The 22,204-nt window shown below is 36.8% G+C and overlaps 1 protein-coding gene across 2 annotated transcripts in view; it reads right to left on the reverse strand.

The window, feature by feature from the left end:
* Window positions 1-22,204, reverse strand: part of SLIT3 (slit guidance ligand 3) — a 497,173-nt gene that overhangs the window by 439,322 nt on the left and 35,647 nt on the right. For both annotated transcript variants that reach the window (XM_062001935.1, XM_062001936.1), the window contains exon 5: window positions 6,059-6,130. In XM_062001935.1, the coding sequence (XP_061857919.1) occupies window positions 6,059-6,130 (72 nt within the window). The remainder of the gene's footprint in view (window positions 1-6,058; window positions 6,131-22,204) is intronic.

Consider the following 22,204-nt stretch of genomic DNA (forward strand, 5'->3'; position numbering starts at 1 on the left):
TATTAATGCCAGCAAAAAACTTTGCTGTAAAATCTTTCGAAATATTTGATAGGTTTTGTGTGTGTGAACTTTCTTCTTTCTAATCTACCTTCAAAAAATTACTAACAACAAAGGTCCAACTCAATTTTTCCTGGTGCTCCTTCAGATATCATACTTACATTGACTTATTTGACCATATACAGTGCTATACATACCTTATTAGTCATTAATGTACATTTATTGAATACTTGAACTAGAAAACTTACATGATCTAATCTAATGCATAGCTGTGGTTACAAAAAGCAAGTGAGAATCATAGAATGGTAGGGGTTGGAAGGAACCTTTAGAGATCATCTCGTCCAACCACCCTGCAGCAGCTGGCCAACCTAGATCAGGTCACATAGGAACACGTCCAGGCTGGTCTTGAAGATCTCCAAGGAAGGAGCCTCCACAACCCCTCTGGGCAGTCTGTGCCAGGGCTCCCTCACCTCAACAGTAAAGTAGTTTTTTCTTATATTTAGTCGGGAACTTTTTGTGTTCCAGCTTCATCCCATCACCCCTTGTCCTGTTACTATCTACTATAGAAAAAAGGGATGTCTCAACCTCCTGACACCCACCCTTTAGATATTTATAAATGTTAATAAGATCTCCCCTCAGTCTCCTCTTCTCCAGACTAAACAGCCCCAGTTCCCGCAGCCTTTCCTCATATGAAAGATGTTCCAATCCCCTGATCATCTTGGTGGCCCTGAGCTGGACTCTATCCAGCACTTCCTTGTCCCTCTTGAGCCGAGGAGTCCAGAACTGGACACAGGACTCCAGATGAGGCCTCACCAGGGCAGAGTAGAGAGGGAGAAGAACCTCCCTTGACCTGCTGGTCACACACTTCTTGATGCATCCCAGGCTGCCATTGGCCTTCTTGGCCACGAGGGCACATTGCTGGCTCATGTTCTGTTTATTATCAACCAGCACTCCCAGATATCTCTCTGCAGAGCTCTCCAACATTTTGATCCCCAGCCTGTCCTGGTGCATGGGGCTGTTCCTTCCCAGATGCAGGACTCTGCACTTGTCCTTGTTGAACCTCATGAGGTTCCTCTCTGCCCAACGCTCAGGCCAGTTGAGCAGTTCTACGAGGAGCCAGATGCCAGATAATTCCTGATAACCACTAGCCTATAGGAACAGCACAGTCTAGAGTGTTGAGCACACAATTTCACATACATTTTGTTAGCTAAGCAGCTCTTTTCCCCATTTAATTCTTTTTTTATTATTCCATCTTTGAAGTATCATGTTTCCCTTTCCAATCTGTTTCAGTGAAGTATTACCTAATTAATGTTTGAGTAGCACTAAAAAGCAAAACATAATTACTGACAGTCGCTATCAGTGTCACTATTGTTAACCTGGGAAACATTAATTTACAATTAGGAGACATACACAACATTAGGCAACTCTAAGACTTCTTAAAACAGTCTTACATGTTCATGCCTGAAATTGTAGGACCACAAGTGAAGAAATCAAATGATAGCTTCTGAGCTTTGTTCATAATGCATTTAGTGCAAAATGTTTTCCTCTGTCAAAAATTCTGTTTGCTTCATTTCCTACAGGAGTTATTTAGCACAATGTATTCTACACATATTCAACAGAAGAGTTTCCTGTTTCTGCCTGAACATCAAGACATACCTTTTAACTATGAGGGTGACTGAGCACTGGCACAGGCTGCCCAGTTATCTGTGGAATCCTTATTCTTGGAGATATATGAAGGCCAATAGGACATCAGCACCAGTCTGTTCTAGGTGATTCTGTGGTGCATTCCAAACATAATCATTTAATGATTCTATTCTAATTGAATATTACTCCTTTATAATAACAACTCACAGAATTTGCATTGTGTTCTTACTCACTGGTACCACCCATCTATCATCATCACCTTGCAAAATATTTCACTGTACAAGAAATAAAGCAGGCTAAAAATAATCCAGCTTTACTGTCAAATTTCACTGTGCTACAAATACTTACACCATGATACTAACAAGCAACTTATGTGTACAATGGCTATTTCTGGCACTAAGAGGCTGTCCTGCTTTATTACCAATCATTTATCTACAGTATCTCCATTCTGTTACTCTTGCTATTTTAAACTCCTTTGGAAATCATTATAGATGAACGTGTTAAACCAGGAGATACCTGTACAACAATGTTAAAAACCCTTGAGATCTAAAAGGTATTATGCATACACAGCCACGAAACTGTTTTGTTTCAGAGTCCCAGGGCTTTGCTTTCACCCAGCAAGGTTCAGCTTTAGTGTGAATTCTAGATTCTGATACTACCCTAACAAATAAACTACTTAATTTCAGAGTCTAATGGATATGTCCACTAATCTGATACTTTTGCTATCAGATTTCAGTATCTTGAAGTTTCCAGAGCCTGGTTTGTTTTGTCAAGTGACAACTAAGACAGTTCATTAAAAGTGAATAGACCCAACAAATGTTCCAAGGCTATAAATTCAGTGGAGGTAGTAATTCTCACTGCAAGTCTTGAGTTTACAGCATTTCGAAGAGGTTTTTTTCATTCACACAATGGAACTTTACCTTGAGTACTTAGCAGCTGACTTGATCTATGGAAGTTTTAAGACAGAAACAAATATATTCTTACATACTGAGATGTTGGGGTGTGGGTATGTGTTTCCTCCTTTTGTTTAGTTTTTAAAGATATTTGAGTATCTCACAGACCACTAGCATACTTGGCCTTTAGTGAAAAGCAGATGCACTGTGATCATTTTATGTACCAGCTGTGCACACAAAGGAAACTCACGACTCCAGCATTCACAAAGCTATTTGCTAACTTTGCTGATAAATTTCACAAGTTGTTTTGGATATTACTAATTACCTTGTAATCAAAAGCTGGTTTTATATCTATTAAATTATATGTTTCAGTTTACTATACTTATTTTGTGCACTTAATCCCTTGTATTAATATTACCGTTACCTTTTTCTTTATGTCTATATATTAATAAATAATATCTGAAACTATTAAAAAGATCTCTTTCTTGGTTCTACCCCTTGATTTATTGAAAAGGCTTTTTCCTTGATACAGTTTCTCATTAAAAGTGCCTGCAGTTTGAATTATTAGGTATTTAATTATTTATCCCAGATAAAACATTTAAGAAGCTTTAAAACCAAGGAAATCAAGGCAACAGAGGCAAACATTTCCACTAGACAATCCAATCAAGGTCTTGTTCACCATCCAGTTTAAACTTAAAACTCTTATCTAAACAAAATCCATGAGTCTCAAAGCCACTCTTTCTAGAAAAAAAAGGCTCAAAACCTTATGAGAAATTTGTTTTGTGGGACGTTTCACATTCCATCTAAGGTTTATTCCCCTATATATATATATATATATATATATATATATTCCTGCTTCTAATATCAACCAGATGTGACAATGAAGTCTAAGCAGCACTGTAAAAGATGGCAGGATATCCTGTAGTTCAGCATTTTAGGGGAGTCTTGGAGAAAAATAAAAAAGGTAAAAATATCTGGATTTTAAGTGACTGATTGACAAAGTAGTTACCTTCTGAGAAGCATTTGAAATTAAGTCTTATTAGATATCACAATGATTTCACTTCAGTGAAAATGCACTGTGCCCTGATGCAAGTACACTATGGTGACAAACAAGGAAACCATCAGGGACAACAGCACAAGCATATGTGAAACAAGAGAACAATACATTTCCAAACAGGTTTGCTCTCTGGCTTTTCAAGCACATCATTAACAGGAAAACTTCATGTTCTACATTTTAGTTTCCAGCAGCAAAATGTATTTCTCAAGTCACAGGCAGATTTCAGCCCAGCTGACAGAATACTGACAAAAGTCTTCATGTTTGTTTGCAACCTTTAACTATTCCTCAAACAGTAACAGGTCTTCCCTGAATCCCCCCAGGCACACAAAATTCCTGCACATTTAAAAGACAATTAAAATATTTCATATCAGACTTTCAAGTTCATCAGGATTATAACTACTAAAGAAGATGAAAATAACTGAGTAATACTTTAGCAGTCAAAAGTTAACAGTTTGAAAATATGGCAACAGAAATAATGTACCTATACTATGGAAAATTAAAAATCAGATCAGTATTCTCTACACTTTTCAATGTTCATTTTAATACACTCCTTGTAAATTCCATAGAATCTACCTCACCCATGTATCAGTAACTATTATCAATTTTTGTTTCACTTCTTTTACTCCCTTTCATCACTTTCCCAGCTATGCTTTCTTCTTGAAAGGCTAGGTCAGAGCAGCTGTGGGAGAGGAATGCAAGCATCATGCCTCTTCATTGAAGCTTTTTACCCAGAAAGTCAGTAGTGAACAAAGTAGACTGGCACTGCTCAAGACAAGTCATAACACAAGTGAGAAAGAAAAACTCATCAATCTACCAGCAGTAGGAATAAGACTAACACCAACAAAAAATAGATATACACTTTGATTTTTCCTCTAAGTATAAAAATATCTCTGTGTGTGTGTGTATATTTTTACAAATCCTAGTAGGTAGCAAATTTGTCCTTATCCCATCACTGAAAAACTTACAACCAAACTGCATTTGGAACCATAACAGTTCACTTAGCTAAGATTTATTTACTTAAAATACACACTATATTTATATAACACTTGTATCTTCAAAAGAAGAGCAAGTTTCTACTGACAAACACTGCTAAAGTGATCTATCTAAAGCACTACTAAACAGTAAGCAAGATTTTGAATGAATGTCATTGAATACAGACAAATGTTTTGACTGCATCCGTTGGGAGGCATTAGAGAATACTGCCTTCATATTAATCATTCTGGTTTATGTAATTTTATTACAATCTTTTATTCTAAAAGCAAAGTTATTACCCTTGCTGTGTAAGGACTACAACGTATCATGATTATATGATCTACTAAACAATACACACTCTGGTACCGAAAAACCTCAATTACTTACACTTTCTTTCTTTGTGTGAGGTTCCTTGAGACATCTTTACACAAGTTATCACACACACCACTTTCCCTTGAAACCACAAACTACTAGACACTTCCTTTCAGCCTAATGATAGCCATATACACTGTGGCCACTCACAGAAGTTTCAACACGTTGAACTGGAGTTCAGATTAGCAGATACCTGTAAACTCTATAAAAAGTTTCATCTTGAAAGCATCACCATTTCCTTAGACAATCAATCTACATTTCTTTAATGAAATATACACAGTTGACATCTTCTGGGGACCAGATAAGGATATCTGCAAGTAAATACCAGCCCAGACTTTATACTCAAAAGGAGTTTCAAGATAGGAAGTTTCCAAAACATGCATTAGGAAATACAACCAAATCACTCAGCCATAGCAAATCCTTTGAGCAAATATTTTCTCATGCATTCAAAAGCTAAACAAAGCTTGCAAAAAACAAGCCCAAGGGTTTTTTTTACTCTCCAGAACAATGTCTTTCACTTTCTTGTAATAGTTTTTCATAATCAAGTTTGTACAACAAAGTTTATTACAGAAATTCTCCAAAACTGTATCAACATCACTCACTGCACAACACTGTTCAATTGAATAAATTCACTGTTCAATAAAAATTTACTGTGCTGCCTAAATAATTTGTTTGGTTGCACATAGAGACATTTAAACAATTATAAAAACTCCACATGGATGTTGCAACTTCTCAGTCATCCTGTAGTCACTTTACAATCTCATCAACTGAATCCTGAGTCTCACTATCTGGTCACCCATACACAAACTGGAGCATAAAACAAAGCATTAAAAACCTCAGGTTTACCATATAGCACTACTTTCAAAAAGAGAGTCTGGATCCTGAGTTGAACTTTTGCAGGATCTAGAAAATTATTTAAAACAGCTTTTGACTACTCCTTTAAAAACACAAATGATTTTTTTCTTCGTAGTAACTGTTCATCCATTTTATTTCTACTCATTTTTAAAATACATACACAATATAATATCACAAAAATTCAACCTCTCACCATAGTCAAAACACCAATGTGCAAATCTGTGTAACAAGGAACATACACCAGAAATATAAATCAAGTTTTACTTACAATCTGGTCAACTTCTGTGTGTTCTGAAACAGCAGCTCTGGAAGCACTTGCAATTTATTCTTGTTCAGACGCCTAAACAGTTAGAATCAGAATAAAAACCAAAATTAGATTTTCTTCCAATTTCAGAAGCTTATTCTGTTATGCATAACATGAAGCTCCCATTGTATGAACTCAGCACAGAATGCACTGTGTAGGTTATCAAAGAGATCATGCCAGTTCCAGACCATCTGCCTACATTCTTCAGGTAGGGAATCAAGCGACAATCACCACAGAGTTGGAATGTTTTAATATGGTTGAGTATAATTTTCCTCTGGATGTCTACTAACAGTGAAGCATTTGGCCCTCATGGTCAGCTCTCACTGCTCTGAGGAAGAGTTGACAGGAAGGATCTGGATTTTCTCCATTCTCCTTTAAACATGTAGGCACAGTAACTTGACCAATAATTTCCAGATTAGCTGTTACTTCTGCAGGATACACATAAGAGTTTAATTAACTTCTTTCATTTATTTTCTTAAATGTGCCCTTTGAAAATATGACCATTGGTGTGCCACATATGAGCATACAGATAACAGCTAGAAGGGAGGCTTAATATTAAGGATTGTTGTAGATACATTTTAGAGAACCGTTTAATGTTTATACAGAAGTCCATGTTACTCACCATGAAAATCCTTCTAGAGCACCAGAATATCAGTTGTAAGAAATCAATTCTTACAAGTTACTTCAGTCTAGTAACTATAAAAAGTACAAGGTGCCTCTCCATAAAATACACGACAGTCATGTAAAATCTAAAAGCATTTCTACTTAGAAGAAACAATCTTTCTCTACAATCCTTTTCACTGACAATCAAAACAGTCACTTGCTCTCATGGTCTTCATGAATGTTAGTTACACAATGAGGTCAACCTAAAGTAATTACATGCAACTTGTCTGCTCCAAGTAATCTGACTTCTCATACAGGTTCAGATATAAATCTATATTCATATCTCCTGTTTTTCTATCTTTTTTTGCTAAAGTTTTGATCTCAGAAGACAACTGGAATGGTTAGAAACCTACCAATGCTTAGCACCCAATACCTGGTTTCCAGTTTTCTCATGCACTGAGTAATTTCATTAGCAAAATTCAAGACATTTTTTCAACCAAAAAACCTCACTCAGATACCAAACTAATGTTGTGGGGTTTTCATATGGCTACCATATGAACACATCTTGCAATATAAAGGGGTGATGGAGAAGGGAATATTAACTTCTCTATCTGACACCTAGAACAGATCAAAGGCTGCGTTTGCAGGCTTGCTTACAGACCCTAAACATTATCCATTACACATGTCATATGCTAACTTAAGCAGATACAAAAATTACTTATTTCATAGGCTTTTAGAGACTATCCAATTATATTTCTGAAATAAATGAACAAACTTGTAAGAAAAACTCTAAACGAGAATGTGAAAGATAATAAGCACTAGTTTGCATTTGGGAAAATATACGGGAAGATCTTGAACTGGATTCCCTTACCCATGTAAAACTGCAGAGTTTTATACCTCATTACATTTACTCTTATTTCATTTAGGACTGATACTACTGTGCTACTTAACCCTCATCAAATTCATGCTTTCAGTTAAGCATGTTTATATTCTAGAACAGTGCATCTACTTTGCAGGATGAAACACAATGAAAGAAATCACTTATGATACAGGGCTTTGCACTCTTCAGCTCCATCCTCATTCATCAAGACTACTACTGGTTCTTAAAAAACACTAAATGTGTTCAACTTCTTTACTGACCAGAATGGAAAAGCCTGCCAGTGAAAGGCATAGTTGTCTAATACTGCAGCTGATTGTAGTTTTAGAGCTCACAAACTACATGCAGTTATCCACTGTCAAGCCAAAGTGACTTGACTTGTCAAAGTAACGTTCAAGAACTATGTTTTAAGAAAACTCTCGTCTCTACTTGGAAGGATTCCACAAATGTTGAGTTTATGCTTACACTTTTAAGCCACAGAATCTAAGCAAAATCAGTTTCTAGAAGAGAAGGCTGCACACCAACAAGCAGATTGGGAAAATATATGTAGTACAAAATTGCATTTTCAAGGTTAGAACATTTGCAATTTGCAGTGATACAAACAATTTCCTAGAATTAAAAATAAAAAGCTGATATACTTTTTTTCCCAACTTGTTAGCAAATTCATGCAGAAGATCAAATATTTCAGATGGCTTTCTATTATTTGTATGAGCCAACAGTGTCCTATCCATGATGGATAAAGGACCACACTATCAGTTGCCCTTTTAAACTGTCTTCAGCATTTTAGGTTTTCATCCTGACATTACTGTGATATTGATTTTCTTTCAAACATCACGTGAATTTGACACAAGGTTGTTTTCTCAAAGCTCACATTGTGACCTACCGTTCACAAGCACTAAACATATTGATCTAAATTTACTTAATCTTTTCATAAATGAAGTCTTGATCTTTTTTATACTGCAGTAGGAAGTAGGTCAAAACCATCAATCACAAACAGTAACTTAAATGACATTCTTCCATTGCCTTAACTCATGTAAGCTTGATTTTCAAAATAACCCATCAATACAGATTAGTGCTTCTGGCATGACACTGTCCTCAAAAGGAACACAGCACTTCTGTCACCAACAGAGCTTACAGATAGTAAGGTCAGGCTAAGTTAGTAACTGAGAACTAAGCAAATGTGAGATCACAAAGTCTTGAATAGTCGTGGCTACTGATGTCTTGGTTCAAGCTATGAGACTCCAAACATCCCTTCTATCATCTCCTAAGTTTTGCTCCAAGTTGGAATTTCTGTCAAAAGCCATTTTATTCATAGTTTGAGTCACGGGGGAACTCAGGGAATGAACAGGGTTTTGTTTCTCTTGCACATCAGCGACTGTATTACTCATGTAAATATAAGACTAGATCATTTAGTGTAAAGGATAAATTTAACATGTTTATTATGTGCCAGGAAGTCACTAATAGCCTAGGAAAAATCCCAATTACACTTCTTATTTCTCCTCCTGGGCTTGAAAGGAAGGCCACTAAGAATGTTCTCAATACAGAAGTATCGAAGTACAAGACAGGATGTTTTCAAATCCTACAAGAGACATAGAAGTGTTTAAAAATTATTCAGTGAAAAGAGCAAATGTTCTGAAAGGTCATTTATAAGCACTGTTTCCTCCAGTTTGACAGAGAAGTACCTAACACGACTGAAATGTAGTTGAATAGTTCCTAACACGCAATTTGACAAGAACTTCAGTTTATCCTCATCTATCAAGCTCTAGGACAAATAAGAAACTTCAAGTGTTAGGTGAAGCAAACATTAGGAATGCCAGCACAGGGCAGGGCAAGCTCTAATGAAGCCTGTAACTAAGAGGAACTGCAATACACAGGCTGAGCCCACTTGTAGGGAATCCTTTGTGCAGAAGCTCCTTCACACAATAAAAGTCCCAAAGAGTGGTACAGAAATTCCCTGTGCTTGCCCAAGTGTCTTATCTATTAGAGCCTTTCCCCATCATTTTACTGCCTAAATCTTAATCTTGTTCCATTCTAATTACAACAGTATGTCTCATTTTATAACAAATTCCATGGAAAAAGTGAAACCATATATTATTACAATAAAGTCAAAGTGGTATGCAAGGAGTTTCTAAAGGAAAAGAGCCAAAATCTTTAAAACATGGACACTGTTCTTGTGACTGAACTGTATCAGCACATATAGATTGTCATGATTTTAAATTAGTGACCTAAAATAGAAATACCATCAAGATATGACATCTGGAAATTGAATTTAAAAGCCAAGCCATTTTTGCAACTGCCACTAGCTACATCGGGAAAGAACAGTTTTGGAAATCAGAACAGTGGGCTGGAATCAAAGGAAATATCATTTACATTTTCTCATGAGCAAAATCAGTCATGTTTTAATTGCCACACCAAATCCTTTGCACTATTAAAACTCATAGCATGCCACACCTAAAAATTTTGATCTGTCTCCTCTCAAGTTAGAAACACATCCACCATGCAACCTGCACATGTTCATGCACATGTGTGCACACACACAGACCAGCCACCACAGCACCAACATTGAGCTACACCCCGAAGAAGGACACAATCTGAGCAGCAGAGCCAGACAAGATCTGGTCCAGGTTATTTGACCTGGGACTGCAGGATGAGAATGCAGCTGTTCAGCCTCTAAAGTATTTTGAACTGAATGTTTTACAGCTAATAAGACTTGCAAAGTATTCCGGGAATTCGGAGCACTGGGCAGAATGATGCATAATCATCTAATGCCACAGAACAGATTAGCTCCAGTGCTGGATCAGAAGCAACTCTGGATGTGCACAGCATGGAGTCCAGACTAATAAAACTTCCTGGAAGCTGAAGAACTGTGCAGAGAGTCTCTCCAAGAATCATATCAGCTCTGGCAATACCTGCATTGAGTCAAACTAACTAAGTCTGATTAGACACATGCTGACTGTACAGTCAGCAATCTCCACACACTGCAACTCCCTCCATCTTCCAGATGGAAATATAAAACTTTGCACATTCTGCTTTGTTAGTCTGCTCCTCAGATCTCCATAAGTAACCCATAAAAGCTGATCAAATATCAATTGCACACAATAATTCTCCAAGTGTAAGCAATGGGCTTTCAAGAGCCCATACATCACCTCAAGGCATCCAGGTAATGCCACCACACTAGCACAAAGTCACTGGGTTCAAATCCATATTCACCTATACTTCTATTGGAAGATATTTAGGGAGCTGTAAATGGTAAAGGCTAAAACTTGTATTTCTATATGCAGAAATCTACTACAGAAGTGAATTATTGCTTCTTCTGAAATTATTATCAATCAATACCACACTTTTAGTTACTAAGATTGCTTAGTAAACTGAAAAAGCTTTAGAGTTTAACTATATTTGGATCCAATATGGTTTCATCCGCTTGAAATCCCTTCTAAAGAACCAGCCATATAATCAGTTCAACTCATCACCTTACACAGGAATCCAGAGTTAAAACTTCATACACTGAAGTACTGAGGTGTTGCAGAAGCATTTCTATAAAATGTTGACGTCATATACAATAATATTTGTAGCATCTTAGTTCTGCATATCATCTCTGCCCACCACAACAGTTATGAATGACACCTTCTTGTAATAAAACCTCATACTTTAGGAAAACAAGAGCATCTCCTTCAATGCTGCAGACAGCAAGACATGCCAGTAGTATTTTATGAGACATATCTCAGGTTACTTATTGCCTATTATACTGAATATTTCATGACTTCATTTTCAAGGCAGATACAAATTATTGTAGGTATGAAACAAAATAAAGGCAATAATAAGTTGACTCCAAGAGGATAACTAAATATAGTGAGCTATGCAGTGAGAAAGACTTGCTTGTGGTTAAAAGGGCTACTTTTCTGAAATAGTACTAAACTACTTGAAAATGGAAAGGGGAAAAAGAAAAAGACAGGAGTAGGATGGAGAGAAAAGAGGCAAAATAGACCAGAAAATCAGCAAACGCATACACATTTTTTAAAGATTAAAACCCAAGAGACTTGCCTATTCTTCCCCAAACACAGAATCTGAGTGTCCAGTTGGACTCAGTCACACAAAAAAAATCTATTTTTAACTCTCTCTGCTTTCTAAACCCTGAACTCAACTTCACAGGAGGGAACTGAAATTGTTACTCAGTGATTATTTACAGTTGCCAAAGATTATGTTACAAGTATCACCTGCAGCTGGGACTGGAAAGAGTAAAAAAGGTCACTATCAGAGGCTAAAAAGACTTCCATCAGGGCCTAAACTGTTCAACATACTCACAGATGACTTGAAAAGATGGAAGGGTAGGGGATGTCACAATTTGCTGGTGATATGAAATGAAGCCTGAATAGAAACTGCAGAAAGAAGTAATAGTATTTAGTGCCCAAATGGCAAAATAAGATACATAGATCATTGCAGGTGTAACTTAACAGATATGCAAGGAAACAGATTTTTAAGTTCATGTGTATTAACAGCAGTCTCCAACTTGAAAATCACTTCTCAGGAAACAGACCAATGAAAACAAGTCACTGCTCTGTAGCAATTCACAAAGCAGGTGTTACAAATTATTAGAAGAGTAATGGACAATGTGATTATTTCTCTGTGTAAATCCATGGTGTATCCACATGGTGTAAACTGTTGGAATTACCACCTCAAAAAAGAACTTACAAGGTTCAGAGACAGATAGCAAGGATGATCAGTTACAAAGCAACTTCTACCTTGGAACAGCTTAGTGGAGAGAGACTCTTCAAAAGGAAAACAGCTGAGGGAGAAAGCAATTATGAAGCAAGGGAAAGTGATAAGAAGCAGTTGTCCTCATCCTTTGTAATATAAGAAAAAGTATCAAATATTCTTCAAAAAACAAATGGGCTTAATCCTCTCTCACAACATGCAGTTAAATTGTAAAACAATGGATTCCATGTCATTAGTTGCTAGTTTATGTGGGTATAGAAGACAAATAATTAAGGAAAAAAGGGTAATATTAATTGCAAAGGCTCAGTTAATGATTCAAGTAATGTTTGACATAAGATATTTGCTTTTTCTTCATTTGGTCTTCCTTAGAGAGTTTTGACTGGAGAAACAATCCTGGCTTACTCATTTTTTGTGGTCTGAACTAGTATGGCTTTTATCTTCTGGCTTTTGGTACTTTTTTTTTCTGTTCAGTTTCATCAGGAAAGAATTTGAACTCGATACAAGAAAGTTTCATTTATACCAAACAAAACGCATGTAGACTTTAAGCCTCTATTCAAAACACTTCTGCAAATCCTCTTTAGACTACAAAATTTGCCTGCTGCACAAAACCAATGTGTTCCCAATATGAGGCTTAAAAAGACTACCTGAACATCAAGGAGCAAAGAGTCATCATTATAGTTGCAATTAATAGATTGCACGTATGTTGCAGATAGACTCACTCAAGACATGTATATAGGCATATGTATGCATATTCTTACATCTATGAATCTATGAACTTTACTCCCTTCTCATTTTATTGCATTCAAAGTCCTTGAGTCCCAACTCTGATACCCTCATACGCCTCCAAGTAAGCTCTTTGCTTTCTCCCAGTTACACTGGATGCTGACTTTATACAATGTATATACATAATCATATAATATAAATACATAAATGCCTATACCTCACAGCTTTACTGTGTTACAAACTACATTTTCTTGCTTCATGATTCAAACAGCCTAAAACACAGACTTACAGAATCTGTACAAGTACACAGCCAACGTTGCCCTCCAGTTTATTACTGGAGCAGCCACACAGAGCATCAAACACACTGTTTCAGCGAAGGACAAACACTCCCTCTCACCTCCCAAAAATATTTTGCTCATATACATAACAAGTACCAGTTTCCCTCCTTCCTCCCTCAGCCTGCTGCCCATTTGGGGGTTCCTACATCCTGAAGGCAAAGGGACAGAGGAAAACAACCTCAATGTCAATCACATAGTATCAAGGGCCCTTAAAAAAACAATGGAGAAGTTATTAACTGTGAAATTCCTACCTTCCTGGCTCCAACCAGGCTAATAATATTTCTTCCTCTGTCTCAAGCTGGGATAGGAGAGAAATTTAACTATTAAGATTCCCCTGACTATTGAAAAACAGAGCTGGAAACAACCACTGTAACTTGGTAAGAGACAATGCTACCAGCCTTGAGGTAGCCTAAAAATGTTTATTAGGACTATTCCACGAAGATATCTATACTCTAAAAAAGTTTTCACCTTTATTGTCTTTTTAATTTATTCCTTTCCTTAGTTTCTGGACAATTTCTGGATCAGTAAAGAACCTTGATACTGATATGAAAATTTTCAAGCTGTTTTCAACCCAGAGGTTGTTTTCCTGGAGGAGAAACTTTCTTTGGGGTACTGACTTCAGCTGCATCCCTGATGTCTACACAATTGGAAGGGTTCCATTCAGTTTGGGTACTGTTGTCTCATGACATTCCACTCACAAGAAAAGTAAACAGGAGTTAAACCTAATTTATATCAAAGGCACGATCAGTACAGATAGAAAGGAACAAGATGCATGTGAAAGCACAAATACAACATAGTGAGAAGCCAAACAGCAATTTCCCAGGTCTTCACCCTTTCCATCATGGGAGACAGTTTGTGTTATGGTAAAATGACTATTTTTATCTGCCACTTCAATCACAGGTATTAAAGCTTTTCACTTGCTCACCTGGTAGCTATTTTATTTTCTCTTTATTTTTTCCCCAAAAAGACTTTAAAGCAAATTCTTTGCTACTGCAAATTGTGAAGAAGAATGTAATTTCAACACCCACACAAAGTACTGCCTCTTAAATGCAGACTATCCCTTCCTTCTCAAGGCTTGTATCACTGCTGGAAGACTTTAGAAAATTCATAAGAATTTCAAGGTTCAAAAGTCAATTAAATGGGTAAGAGAACATTTTCAATCTCAGAGATCTATGTGTTCCTTATACAATTAATTTGCTCTAATGCTTTCACAATCCTTGATATTTTTCCAAGTGATGCATCACTATTTCTCTGTGAGTGAATATAATCTGCAGCACAGCACAGGTAGATTTAAGGTATTATTCTTATAATGACTTCTCTCATTTATACACACACAAGGTGTGTAAATGTTTAATGTGGGTCTGTCAGAGTAGCAACATTAACAGGTGATATCAGATACAAGCATATCCACTATTTTGAGAAGGAGGGTTTCCAGCTTCCTGCTTTTTTCTTGCAGCTGCAGAACAGTTTTAGACTCTGAGTAAGAAGTAAACCAAGGAAAATCCCAAACTCCTTCTCTGCAAAGTTACAGTAAGGTGATGACCACTTAGTACATGAGACATTTCCTCCATGCTCTCTTCAAAGCCCCTCAAGAGGCACTCCCCTTCTTCTCATGGAGTATGTAATCAATATAAAAGCCCAATGTAAAAGTGAGGTGAATGTTATTTACTCAAACTTGAGAAATTGCCCAATTTTCCAAGGCACTTTCACTTCTCATTATGCTGTTGACTTGGTTTGGAAAGGTTTAATACCATAACATCAATAAACATGCTCCATGCAAACAGCAAATATTCCAGGCATGAGCAGAAAGCACCAAAGTGTCATAGCTATGGACCAAAAAGGAAAGGACTTGGCTTCTGCTACAAGATGTCACAATAAAGCTTTCATACACATCTTTGCATTCTAAGTATCTTGCAGTATTCTATTTAAGAATATTATTCTTGTGTATTACTGAACACATACCACCCACAAATTTAAGTTGATACACAAGCTCTGATGGAAACTGTCAGCTCTCTCTTTGTATACAGCAATTATCTAGCTTTAACCCCATGAATGTGCATGATACTCATTGGCCTCCAAATTCTATGTCTGCTTTTCTACTGAGCATCGACAGCTTTAGTACCAACTCAAAGTACTTTATATTTCTCATGAAATAAGTAGTTCTCCATTCCTTTCCACACAACTTCAGCAACACTCAGATTAACACATGCATTCTCATTGCCACAGATTCTACAGCTCCTTCTCCAACAGAGAAATGAAAATTACAGTGTTTTTAAATCTATTTTCAACAGGTAGTTTTAAGGGAGCAGTCCTGGTACTTCAGCCTCTAATACCCTGAAATTAGCTAAGTTAACTTTGGGTTCACTCCCCAATTTAGTAATTTATTTTACTTCACACTCAAAACATCTGGGTCTCATTTTTGGCAATAAACAAAACAAGCTCTTTCTCCTTTGTTATTAGGAGCTCTATGGCATTGTCCTTGGAGAACAGCCTCGGGGAACATGATGTAGCTGAAGTAGTTTCTAAGAGTTACTTTAAGGGAGAAGTGGTTACATCACAAGCTTGGGTGTAACCAAGAAGCAATAAAAATGAATTAATGCATAACAGGAGGCTCAGAGAGAAAGACATGAGTTATTGAACTCTAAGGAGTTCTGAAGTTCTCTCTTTTAAGCAGCATAGACTTGGGAAATTGCAAAGCAGAAGCAACAGTCAATCTCATTCAAAGACTTCACCAGAAAATCCTATTGGCATCAAGAAATATGTTGTGGGCATTAATGTAACTTCTTCCTTTGCTTTGTATCATTTCCTTTTTTTTGTAAGGGAAAAAGCCAAGACACAGCACTCATTAAAGAAGTCAACTACTTTCTGTCAGCACTTCTATATATTACCACACTAGGAAATAAAGCCAGGCTGCCATAAAGAAGCTCAGTACAAACATATTGCCGGATTATTGTGTGGAATAAATGAGCTTCTTTAGTTACACGACATGTCAGTGCAGAAGATCATTCAGAAACCGTGAGAGATACCACTGCATGTCACTAAGGAGCTCTTTTTTGAAGGAAAACTGTTTACAACAGTTAGACCTTGGAGATCCCTCTATTACAGACACAGCAGACTGGGTGGTCCTGGTTCACATATTCAAAGCTGTCACAAGTAATAACCTTTATTACTAACTTCTCATTAGACTGAAAAAGATTATCCTCTCTACCAGAAGCAGACTACATGTCTTCACACAAAGCTGCAGCATACAAACTGGTAGCTAGCTCTATAATACTTTTTAGTTTTCAATAAAAGAATCCTTTAATTTAGATGAAGATGAGGATAGAGCCAGTATATAAGCATTATACACAGATTCCTCGTGGCTAGGAACAAACTAGTAACACAGGGAAAAAATAGCATGAGGGACATGTTTAAATTTCAACATTTTTCCCAAGCCAATATGAAGAAACAAAAAAGATCTAATAACATTCATGTATGCATTAAAAACAGGGATCAAAGCTGTACATCACACAGAAATGGACAGTGTTAGTACCAACTCAGTTGAAAAAGAGAATCTTAAGTATCAGAGATCACTTATTAATGACCATGTCAACAGCTAGAAAATCCTGTAAAACCAGAAGCAGCAAGCAAAAAGTACATGGCCAATCTCTTCACTCAGTAGCATATTTATGAAACCAGTTCCTTTCACACAGCATGGCAATTTATATGTGCTTTTATCAGCCTTTAACAGACATGAATTTACAATATCTCTCAACTATCATTCAAATCAATCCAAAGAAGCTTGATCAATAATCCCCCAAATATAGAGACAGACTCCGAGAAGCTCTCTTACTTCAAATCTAAAAATAAAACCCTAGGAATTGACACAAAATCTTCCAAGTTTTGTATCTTCAAAACCCTAACACAGAATGAGATAAAAGCTAGTTCCTTTCTCATTATTCCTCCGCTGACCGTGTGAAACGATAGGACCCTACCCAAGGAACATAAACAATCTATTGCAGTATCCCTGAATGTTCACCACTTCCAATACTTCATCAACTTTTGCAAAGGCAGTAAAATAGAGCTGGTTAAATCATTCTTTTACATGAGACAGTAATCTCCCAGGTCAAGGCTGAAACCCTATGAAGAAAGCCAAAAGTGAACTTTAGTATGCACATGTCCAAGTCAACGTTGCCCCTGCTGACAAGTCTTAAAAGTTTATTTTCATCAAATTAAACATTTTCAGAAGTCAGAAATAGCTGTGGATGATCAGCATGAAAACTTGCAAGTAGAACTACTCTTACCGTAAGAAATAGATTTTATCTGTTTTAATAACTCGATGCCAGCCCAGCTCACCACATCTCTCCATATATAGTAAAGAATGCTTCTGTGGCAATGTGCTACTTCTTCCTCCCTGGGGCTATATGCCAAGCAGTACTATTAAAAACGGAAGACTAGCAGAATCATCTCCTGTCTGAAATCAAACTGGATGTTTAACAAAGGATGCATCCTCCAAAGCCAACAGAATGAATATAAGGAAATAATTAAGTGGAACAAAGAGCACACTGTACACTGGACTTCAATTCAGAAGGAAAAAGAAGATAAAGTGTGACCACTTTATCACAAGCCCGTGGGAATTATCTATCACAGCTCACTCAAAGGACATTTTCCCAGTAGGAAACCACCAAAAGGAATAACCAGCCACAAAAATCTTTTGTCATTAAAGAAGCTCTTATCTAAAAATTGAGCACACCCAATTTCTGTGATAATTACCTCTGATTCACTTCCAATTTTCCAACAAGTTATCAAACGCAGGGGGGCAGTTTTTCTGAAGTATTTCAGTACCTAGAAGTTCCCATTTAAGTCTTATATTCCTAACATATTGCATAACACCTATCCTTCTCTGAATTAACAAAGACAGCAACTAAAATGGAATCGTAATATCCATAATATCTGAACGACCTCTAGAACCTCGTCTTCTTGTGATCTTCGTACTATGACAGCTTGATCAAAGAGAAAGATCTGGAGAAGTGATGATCTCACAGAATGACAGAATCTTAAGGGTTGGAAGGGACCTCAAAAGCTCATCCAGTCCAACCCCCCCTTGCCTGAGCAGGACCACCTAGAGTAGGTCACAGGAACTTGTCCAAGTGGGTTTGGAATGTCCCTAGAGAAGGAGATTCAACAACCTACCCTGGGCAGCCCCTTCCCATGCTCCCTCACCTCAACAGTGAAGAAATTCTTCCTTGTATTTCTTTGGAACCTCTTGTGTTCCAGCTTATATCCATTGGCCCTTGTCCTATCATTGGACATCATCTCCAAGCAACCAAGAACATAATACCAACATCAAGTTAACTATAAGCCAACAAAAATTAGCTTCTTCTATTCTGTGTGGAAAGCTGCAGCTTTACGTGAGTTCCAGTTCAATAGACACTGATAAAACAGAACTGTGCCAGAGTAAAGGCAAGATCAAGGCTGCACTGGTTTGACCAATTACAGAAAGGCATTAAGACCTACACATTCATATATTCTCCAAGAAAGAACTAAAATATGTTAAGTGCTTTGAATTTATCATGGACGTTTCACTCAGGAACAGGATTATCTAAGGACTGCTGTGCTTGACAGCATGAAATTCAGCCAATAACACTTCCCCTGTTTCTAAGATGGTGGGCACTATAATCCTTCCAACATGAGAAAGCTCAAAGGAGCAAAATCCTTTTGATAAAATTATTTAAGCTAAACAAAGTTCATCCAAATTATTCCAAAGGTTTGCAGCTCTTATCCAAAGTAGCACAGACCTTTAAGTACTTCCTACAGATCCTGGAGCAATGACTGCTAAATCCTCACGTGCTTTCCTTAAGCAAATACTCCTATAAATCTTCAGCAAGTATAAAATAACTGCTAAAAATCAAACAAACATGCCACGGAAAAGACTCATGTTTAAAACCTCTGATGTAATGTTGAATGTTGATCAGCTATTTCAGCTGAATTATGGTTACATTGTAGTGGAAATGGCATTACTCCACTTGCTTCGTAACCATCACTTTCAGAAGCTTAAGAATGCTGTGGTTACAGAAACTCTTGTCTACATAAATGAGACCCAAATTTGTTTTTCCATGAGTTCTTACGGGTCAGTGACCTACTATGACAATGTTTTTGATGAAACCAGGCTCGTTTATTATCATACTGTTAAAATAAACCGCTTTGTTTTGTAGCCCTGGTCAGATGTACTAATGCAAACCAAAACCAATTCACTGAAGCATGCATCCTGCTTTCTTGCTAGTTGCCCTTTGCCTCTCTTGAACTTTTCCTGTGTTTGGATTCCTCCTGGGCAGACCTACTGACAGAGCTGCTAATGGCTTCCTTCAGAAAAGAGGTGCCAAATTTGGCTTTTTTTTCCCTAATGTTTACAAAAGAAATAAAAAGTTCACTCTGGCATCAGCAATAACAAAAAACCACTCCATCTGGCTGTTCAGCAATGGCTTAGTAACATGTAACTATATAACTGCTACAGACAGACATAGCCAAGTATGACACTTGAGGATATTAGTACCCTCTAAGACTCCACAGTCCATAAACACAAGTTACCAGGAACTATCATTTTATCAAATGTGTATATTCCATTTGAAAATAAAACCACTACATATCTACAAATCTTCAAAGGATCGTTTTAAGTGGTTTCTCAGAATTAATATACTGATTAGTTCCTAAAAAGTAAGAAAGTGACAAGCACTGTATCATTTCAAATGTATTCCAACACATAGTCCCATAAAAATAAACACAAAGCAATATAGTTCTTCTTCATTTGACTTATTGACAAGAACAAGTGAGAGGGATTAATCTTTGAGCTAGTTTATTGATATTAGAGGCATAAGAACTGTTTTGCTAAAGATGGCCCAGTGTAAACACAAATGACACAGGTATGCAGATATTAAGCAACGGGTAGTGCAGAGGACTCACAAACCATCAGCTGATCAAGGCATACACTCGGCCCTTTTTACCTGTTCTTTCCACTTTATCTCCAGATTGCTTGTGTAAGATGTAACTCATATGGATTATTTATCAATAGTGGAAGGCAAAGGATGACCTTTTTACTATTTAAGCATTCTTGTGCCATTCACATCAACTACAGTTCCAAACAAGTGTCTTTCTGATGTGCAAGGCCACACACACAGTATCAAACTGCTGTGGAAAGACACTTTGCAAATTTTACAAAGCTGACTATGGATTTTTTTTGTCAGAATTAATCTCAAACTAGTTTTTTCACTCTTGAAACTTCAAGCACAGCAATCTGAGTTTGGTTGCAAACTGAGTTTAGTAGCAAACTGACAGCCATATTTGTAATAACATAATAGGAAAGGAAAAGGCAACTTGTACTTTTTTCTCAAATGATTGAGACCTAAACTACTTCCAAGCACATAACCTGTATGTGTGTTAAACAATGGACCATCTGTGTACAAAAACAGTCATACATTTCCATCCTTGAAATAAAGCTTGACTAATTTAAGTAAAAGCTTAAGTTTTATGCTTTAAAATAAGGGGAAAGAAAACACCACCAAGATTCAAATTGCAGATGCCTGTCAACTAAGGTAACACTATAGTTGGAGTATATTACATGGCTAAACACTGTTTTTCAAGTGTACAGTACCCACAGAAAGTTTGCCTTAAAAAAGCCTCAAGTACATTTTCTCATGTTAAAGCTTTTTTTACTCCTCTGTAAGAGTCGTGATTCTAGTGATGCTTCTAAAAATTATCTGACCTTTTCCATGTGGCTTAAACTACTTAAATACTTTGAAACAGAAATGCATCCAGCTTTATTAAGACACTAAACAGAAGACTGACTTTGTGCATAGGCAAAATGCAGACTAGGTACATCTCAGAATTACCACACTTCACTTGTACAAGACGTTTCATGCTTGTTATTTTATTTCCTACCACAGTCTTACTACACTGGAGATCTGCACTTCAACTTGAATCATTGTATCTCTGAAACAAAAAGGATTCTATCTGTAAGCCCTTGCTGACAGCACAAGGTAAACACTAATTAATCTTGAAATACTGAGACATGGGCATTACAGAAGCTTGTATTGCATGCTCACTATCTTGCACAATTACATAATATAAAGTCCTAATCTTGAATATAACAGACATTCTCGAGATTTTAGTAGCTTGCCTCAAAACCATTATTATCCCTCTCTAAAAACAGTGTGAATTCTTTTGTTTCAACATTATAGTGATTAGTGATACCTCAGCCCCGGGGCATATCTTTTGAAGAAAATTCTGTAAGTTCTTATTAAGAACTACTGATCAAACATGGAGCTATAATTTTTTGTTATACAAAAACATTTCTTTGAGCATGCATTGTCCTATCTTGCACTTGGGACCACACTGCTCTTTGGAGGTACAAGAGATTGTACTGGCATCTCAAATGGCCAACTGCTTCTTCTCAGAAAGCTTTAATGGAACAGGAACATAGTAATCAACATCACATATATAGCTGGACAGCACTGTAAGTTAACAGTAAAAGATTCTCAAGGGAAGGATAGAAGTGAAAGTGGCACTAGGTATGAAATCAACAAGAATCAAAGGGAAATTCTTGTATTTTGGAATTCTAAAATGTTAAGACTATCTTAAAGCTCTAAGTGCACTTCATTTTTCAAGGTGCTTTTACTGCTTACACTACATATCAAAGATTATTTATCCTGATGGGACAATATCATTCTACTACAGCCAAAGCAAAGTAACATATTCTTGGAAAATAAATATAAATGATAGAACACATTATTCACTCAATGAAATGGGTAGCTACAGGAGAGAGCCCATACTTGAGTATTTTATTCAGCCCTGCATTGTTGTGAAAACTGTGACTCTATATGG

This window comes from Colius striatus, chromosome 9 (assembly GCF_028858725.1).
Source record: "Colius striatus isolate bColStr4 chromosome 9, bColStr4.1.hap1, whole genome shotgun sequence".
NCBI lineage: Eukaryota > Metazoa > Chordata > Aves > Coliiformes > Coliidae > Colius > Colius striatus.